At 35.2% G+C, this 8,015-nt stretch overlaps 1 protein-coding gene across 1 annotated transcript in view; it reads left to right on the top strand.

Annotated features, from left to right (window-relative positions):
• Positions 1-6: 6 nt before the first annotated feature.
• The window catches only part of MTTP (microsomal triglyceride transfer protein), a 55,899-nt gene continuing 47,890 nt past the window's right edge, over positions 7-8,015 (top strand). The window contains exon 1 of the mRNA XM_032861064.1: positions 7-317. Within this exon, the coding sequence (XP_032716955.1) occupies positions 245-317 (73 nt within the window). The 5' untranslated portion in view covers positions 7-244. The remainder of the gene's footprint in view (positions 318-8,015) is intronic.

Genomic DNA, 8,015 nt, shown 5'->3' with positions numbered 1-8,015 from the left:
GGAGTTCATGTTGGGCGGGGTCTGGAGTGAGGGTTTTTGGAGGGGCGGTAGTTACAATGACATCTGCTTTTGCACCTCAAAGCAAGTGTATGCTTGCAGGCATGTATTCATTTATATATTCCTATGGGGATAGAGGAGGGGTGTAAGGCATAACTACTTTTATAAATTTTAAATGCGAAACAGTGATGGAGAGCTCTTTAATTCTCTACTGGAGTTGGAAGGAAAGCATAGCTATGCCTGAACTATGATGTATACGGAAGAAGGTTGTCAGTATCACATGATTTCACACAACTCAAATGGAAAATCAAATTGGAAGAGTGAGTCAAATTCCCAATAAGATGCATTTAAATCTAGAATGTCTAAATTTTTTTCTTCATTATACCCTAAGTCTTAACTCTCCATTCATTCCTTGAACTAATTTTCTTACAGTTTTGCAAAACATCATGTGACGTTTCATTGTTCATAATACACGACCTTATGTGATCTTTTTGCTATATATAGACCAAGTCAACTTGAGGGAGAACTGAAACATAATCTAGTAGACTGTCATTTTTAGCTTTTCTTTTAGCCTTCTTCTATTGGTGATTATTGCAGAATTTGAAGATAAGAATGAGATTTGAATGGATGACTAGAAGACTGCCATACTGGTATGGGAAGAATTATGAAGTAAATTATTGATACTTGAAGAAAACATATTGAACATGTTTAAAGGCTTTAATGAATAGAAATTAAATTCAAAATTTGAGTTCTCTAATCACAAAACTGAAAGCATTCTTGTTTTAAACCCTCAAATTTTACTTGAAAAACTAGGTCAGCTATAAGACTGTTGTGGGTTACTCCCTGTTTCTTCCTCATCTTAAATCTAAAAGATCTCTTAACTGAACATTGACAACAAACTCTGGATCCATTTCTGATGTTAGTAGGGCATCTCTTTTCCAGCTACCTCTATATCAGGGCAAAGAGTAGCTGAGTGAGGATTAGTAATTGGATATGTAGCTCTTCACATGTAGGTCATTAAACTCAGCCTGGCATAATGACGTGCCAAGTTTCTCAACAGCTGTTCAGTGCCTCTCAGGATTCTGTTTATGAGTAATAATATATTTTTTCAGTGTTACTATTTGGCATCCTTATGTATTTAAAGCAGGATTTTTTAAAGTTACCTTAAAAACCTTCATATTTTCATGGCAGAGTCAATAAGTTTTCTTTTGATATAGCCATGTGGTGCAAATATTTAAGTGATTCTACTATCAATGATTCTACTATCAAGCACCAAAAAAGTGCCAGCAAAAAAAGGGGGGGGATTTAATCAGAAATTGAAGCATAATATAGAAAGTATAGGAAAGTAAATTCATGATATGAAATAATCTTCATTGATTTGTAAAATTCATGTGTTTATTGAGTTCATGTTTTTGTCTTAGTACTGTTCATACAAAGATAACTAGATCATAATCTGTGTCCTTTTAAGGAATCCATAGACTAGTGGCAAGCCAGCAGTAAATAAATACCCACACAACATACAATGTACTTGAGATACCTATACATGAAAAGGAGCAACTAAATGCTCTTGGAGACAGGAAATACAGTTTTAGAAATTGAATAATTTTGCTCCATGTTGGAAAGTAAGTGGTTTTCCAGGTATAAAGAAGAAAAAGGTATTCAAATATTGGGAGCTATAAAAGCAAAGACCTGTCAAAATTTGGCACATGATTGAAAAGCTGTGGATAGGATGAAGAAAAAGGAGGAAAGAATAACCCTAAGGGTTTTTTAATTTGGACAACTATAGGAATGCAATTATGTTAACTGGGTCATTTAGGGAATAGTGGAAGAAAATTAGGTTTTGAAAAAAATAGTTTGATATTGAATATGTGGGTTCTGGGGAGTATGTGGGATTTCTAAGTAGAAACAGATTTAGAAATCATTAGCAAATATTTAGTGGTTTAAGCCAAAATAAGAGTTTGAAATGAAAGAGATTCAAGTTCATGGGTTGCAAACCTATAATGTCTATGAGGACTAGAAGATAACAATGAGAGAAACTATCTGGGAGAAAAGTACAAACCTGAGAAGCCATTCTCTGTTTAGTCAGGGCACAGATTCCAAGTAGGAATATGGGCTTCATTACACCAGATCTCAATTTTTTTTTAAAGATTTTATTTATTTATTTGACAGAGATCACAAGTAGGCACAGAGGCAGGCAGAGAGAGGAGGAAGCAGGCTCCCTGCTGAGCAGAGAGCCTGATGCGGGGCTCGATCCCAGGACCCTGGGACCATGACCCGAGCCGAAGGCAGCAGCTTTAACCCACTGAGCCACCCAGGCACCCCTCAGATCTCAATTTTTAAAGAGAAGCCAGGAAACTGGATTTTTATGTGAAATCTGGTTTTTAAGTGTTGGCAACTATTTTGTTCATTTTTAAAATAGTGAGCAGACTAAACAAAACATGTGGACCACAGTCAGATAATTAGCAGCCAGTTTGTTAAGTTGGACTGTAGTTTGTAGGGTGAGAAAGGGGCTCAGATAGAACCAGAAATTTGTAACAACAACAACGATGACAACAACAACAAAATGGTAATAAATACAATTATGAGCTCCTCCAAATGTTTGGCCTGAGAACATTGGGCAGTCATCACAAATTGCATTATTTTAAGCCTAGTTGTGTTATTTCATTAAGTCTAAGAGTGTCCTTCAGCAAGTTGGAAGTGGGGAGGTATGGGAATAGATTAATCCTGTGAGTACATTAATTTCAGGCTAAGAAAGCAAAACAAATTAATTTTTAAATTAGTTGGAGTTATCTAAAAGGCAGAATAATATATTATAATCATTTCAACTTGTATTTTGATTGATTTCAGAAATATAGGAAAAGTTTAAAACTTGAAAAGATATAACGTACCCCTTCTCCAATTAATACATGAATATTGAAGCTCTGTGAAGATAACTATGGAGGCATTGTAGTCTGAATCTCTTTTTAAAAACAGGTTGAACATCTTGGATAGCAAAACAATAACAATAACAAATATAGACCATGACTATAACATAACTAAGTGAAAAAGAAGCCTCATAAAGCTCATAATATGAACAGGTGGGAACAAACTGTCAACTTAATATCAGTTTCTGGGTAGGAAGAAACAGCAGGATGACAACAGAGCATCTGAAGGCCATGAGAATGGAAGGCCCCCCAAACTGCTCACAAGTATTTACTGAAAAGCAAGGGAGACCAATATGAGATCAAGAGCAAAACGGGCTGTCTGTAATCTCAGGGTGAGTAGAAAGGGAGGAGCAGGAAGGTCTGAAAATGATGGAGAGATATGAAGTTTATGAACTCATAAAACTTAACAAACCTGAGCTCCCCTGTTGAACAAAGCCCAATACTAAGAAGAAACTTCTGGGAATATAATCCAAATTGAACAGGAATGGGACAACAGAGGCAAAGAAGAACTCAGGTCCAAATCAAAGTGGGAGAGAAGAGACAGAGCTCAGAAATGACAAGGATACATAGGTGTCATTGTATGAAAACATGAGAAAAGGAAGCTTTAAAACCATGAGGCTAGAAATCTATTACACCCATCCCTTCCTCTTAAAGGTAAAGGATAACTTATTTAGCTTAAAAATATACCACAAAAAGGATTACAGTTAAATCCTTTTCAAGTTGTTATAATAAAATATGAAATGGAGAAAAAAGCATATGAAAACTATAATCCAATATTTCAAACCAAAAGATTTTTTTAAATGATAGAAGATCGAACAACATAAAACAAACAAACAAAAACCTCAGAAATAAGGTAACTGAAGAAAAGATTTGAAGAGGAGTGACAGAACTCAGAGAATACAAAATACAAAAAGTACACATATATGCATTTGACCATCTTACTGGGAGTCTTAATGCAGTAAGATAAGAAAAGGAAATAGTTTTCTTAGAGATTACTAGACCAATATATACCAACAAATTGGAAAACGTAGAAGAAATTGATAAATTCATAGAAATGCATAACCTTGTAAGACTGAATCATGAAGAAATAGAAAATCTAAATAGACCAATTACAAGTAATGAAGTTGAAACAGTAATTTTAAAAGTCTATAAAAAAATAAAAGTACGGGACCAGACAATTTCACAGGTGAATTCCACCAAACATTGAAAGAAGAGTTAGTACCTATCCTTCTCCAAGTTGTTCCATAAAAAATTGAAGAGGGGGGGAGCACTTCCAAACTCGTTTTATGAGGCCAGCATTATCTTGATACCAAAACCAAAGACACCATCAATATTCTGGATGAACACAGATCCAAAAATTCTCGACAAATTATTAGAAAACTGAATTCAACAATATGTTAAAAGAATCATAAGTCATGATCAAATGGGATATATTCTGGGATGCAAGGATAATTCAACATCTACGAATAAATGAATATGATATACCACATTGACAAAAGGTAAAATTATCATTTCAAGAGATGCAGAGATTGACAAAATTCAACATTAATTTATGATTAAAAAAAAAAAAAAAACTTGGAGTGCCTGCGTGGCTCAGTGGGTTAAAGTCTCTGCCTTTGGCTTGGATCATGATCTCAGGGTCCTGGGATTGAGCCCCGCATCATTGGGCTCTTTGCTTAGCAGGGAGCCTGCTTCCCCACCCTGTCTCTCTGCCTGCCTCTCTGCCTGCTTGTGATCTCTGTCAAATAAATAAATAAAAATCTTTTTTTAAAAATTAATTAAAAAAAAAAAACTCTTAACAAAGTGAGCACAGAAGGAAATGTCTCCATATAAAAAGGGCCACATATGACAAACTCACAGCTAACATCATACTTAATGTGAAAAACTGAAAACTTTAAGATCAGAAACAAGATAAGGATGGCCACTCTCACCACTTTTATTCAACGTAGTACTGGAAGTCCTCGCCACAGTAATCAGACAAGAAAAAGAAATAAAAGGCATCCAGACTTGTAAGGAAGATGAAAACTGTCACAAGCTGCAGATGTCACGATACTGTGTATAGAAAACCCTAAAGGCTTTATTTACTAAAAAGAACTAAAATTACAATTTAGAACTGTTAAATGATTTCAGTAAAGTTGCAGGATAATATACAGAAACTTGTTGCATTTTGTACGCTAATACCTATCTAAGAACTTAAGACAATCCCATTTATTATTGTATCAAAAATAAGATATCTAGGAATAAATTTAACTGAGGTGAAAGACCTTATTCTGAACACTGTAAAACATTGATGAAAGAAATTGACGCAGATAAATATGTATACCATGCTCATGGATTGGAAGAATTAATATTGTTAAAATACCAAAGCAATTTACAGATTCATTGCAATCTCCACTGAAATGCCAACGGCATTTTTTACAGAACTAGAACAAATAAACCTTATATTTGTATGGAACCACAGAACATCCTGAATAGGCAAAGTAATCTTGAGAAGGAGAACAAAGCCGAGGTATCACACTATCTGATGCTATACTACAAACCTACAGTATTCAAAACAGTATGGTACTGGCATGAAAATAGTCATATAGATCAATGAAACTGAATATATAGCCCAGAGAAAAACCCATGCATATATAGTCAATTAATTTATAACAAAGGAGGCAAAAATATTCGATGGTGAAAAGGCAGTCTTTTCCAGAAATGGTGTTGGGAAAACTGGACCACTATCTTACCCTATATACAAAATAAATTCAAAATAGACTAAAGATTTGAATATAAGTCCTGAAACCTTAAAACTCCTAAAAGAAATCATAGGCAATAAGGTTTCAGACATCAATCTTAATACTTTTTTGGGACCAGTCTCCTGGTCCAAGGGCAATGGAAGCTAAAAACACCAAACAAACCAAAGGGATTATATTGAACTAAAAAGCTTTTGCACAGCAAAGGAAACCATCAAAAAAATAAAAAGGCAACCTACTGAATGGAAGATATTTGCAAATCACATATCCAATAAAGGGTAAATATCCAAAATATAAAAGAACATACACAAATTAATATCAAACACCCAAACAACTAGATTAAAAAATCAGCAGAGGACCTGGGTAGACATTTTATACCAAGAAAACATTAAGATGGACAATAGTCACATGAGAAGATGCTCAACAATATTAATCATCATCAGCAAATCTAAACCACAGTGAGTTACTACTTCACACCTCACACACAACAATGCTGTTTGATAGTATTTTACCCACAGTAGCACACTTCTTTCAAAATTGGAGTCAATCCCGTCAAACCCTCCTGCTGCTGCTTCATCAGTTAATTTTATGTAAATCTTTTGTTGTCATTTCAGTGAATGTCACAGCATCTTCACCAGGAGTAAATTCCATTTCAAGAAATCACTTGATCTTGATCTTCATCAAGATCAAAAGCTTCTGCACAGCAAAGGAAACAGTCAACAAAACAAAGAGGCAACCCACGGAATGGGAGAAGATATTTGCAAATGATAATACAGACAAAAGGTTGATATCCAGGATCTATAAAGAACTTCTCAAACTCAACACACACAAAACAGATAATCATATCAAAATATGGGCAGAAGATATGAACAGACACTTCTCCAATGAAGACATCCAATGAAGGCTATCAGACACATGAAAAAATGTTCATCATCGCTAGTCATTAGGGAGATTCAAATTAAAACCACATTGAGATACCACGTTACACCAGTTAGAAAGGCCAAAATTAGCAAGACAGGAAACAACGTGTGTTGGAGAGGATGTGGAGCAATAATATTGTGAAAGGAAGGCTTCTGAGTAGTAAGTCTCAATAGTGGGCTTAAAATATTTAGTAGCCCATGTTAGAAACAGATAAACAGATATGCTGTCATCCAGGCTTTGTTGTTTCACTGATAGAGCACAGGCAGAGTAGATTTAGCATGATTCTTAGGAGCCCTAGGATTTTCTGAAAGGCAAATGAGCATTGGCTTCAACCTAAAGTCACAAGCTGCATTGCACCTAACAAGACAGCCTGTCCTTTGAAGATCTAAAGTTAGGCACTGACTTCTCTTTAGCTATAAAATTCCTAGATGCCATCCTCTTCTGTTTCTTCCACACCAAAAAAATCTATATTTAGTGTAGCCACCTTCATGAATTACTTATCTAAGTCTTCTGGATAACTTACTGCAGCTTCTACATCAGCACTTGCTGCTTCACCTTGCACATTTTTGTTATGGAGATGACTCTTTTCTTTAAACTTCATGAATCAACCTCTACTAGCTTCAAACTTTTCTTCAAACTTTTCTGTTAGCTTCAAACTTTACAGCTTCCTCACCTCTCTCACCCTTCAGGGAACTGAGGAGTGTTAGGAAGTTTCCCTGGATTAAGCTTTAGCTTGAGGGAATGTTGTGGCTGGTTTGATCTTCAATTCAGATCTCTCCACCTTTCTTCATATCTGCAAGAAGTTTGTTTCATCTTCTTACCACTCTTGTGTTCAGTGGACTAGCACTTTTAATTTCCTTTGAGAACTTTGCATTCAAAAGTTGGCTAATTGTTTGGCACCAGAGGCCTAGCTTTTGGCCTATCTGGGCTTTTGACATGCCTTCCTCACTAAACTTAATAATTTCTAGCTTTTTATTTAAAATGAGAGACATGTGATTCTTCCTTTCACTTGAACACTTAGAGGTCATTGTAGGGTTATCAACTGGCCTAATTTCAATATTGTGTCTCAGGGAATAAGGAGAACCAAGGAGATGGAAAGAGATGGGGGAAGAGCTTGGTTGGTGAAGCACTCAGAGCACACATACTTATTTATTAAATTCTCCATTTTATATAGACGTGGTTTGTGGTGCCCTAAAACAGTTGTAATAGTAACACCAAAGGTCACTAGTCACGAATCACTATAATAAATATATTAATAAGGAAAAAGTTTGAAATATGGCAAGAATTACCAAAATGTGACACAGAGTCATAGAGTGAGCAAATGTTATTAGAAAAATGGCACCAATTTGATCTACAAAGCACAATAAAGTGAAGTGCAATGAAATGAGATATGCATGTATCTTAGTTAATAATAATGTATCAATATTGGTTTGTT

This window comes from Lontra canadensis, unplaced genomic scaffold (genome assembly GCF_010015895.1).
Source record: "Lontra canadensis isolate GAN:19392208 unplaced genomic scaffold, GSC_riverotter_1.0 scaffold1, whole genome shotgun sequence".
Lineage (NCBI taxonomy): Eukaryota > Metazoa > Chordata > Mammalia > Carnivora > Mustelidae > Lontra > Lontra canadensis.
This window is presented reverse-complemented; position numbering and strand designations above follow the sequence as displayed.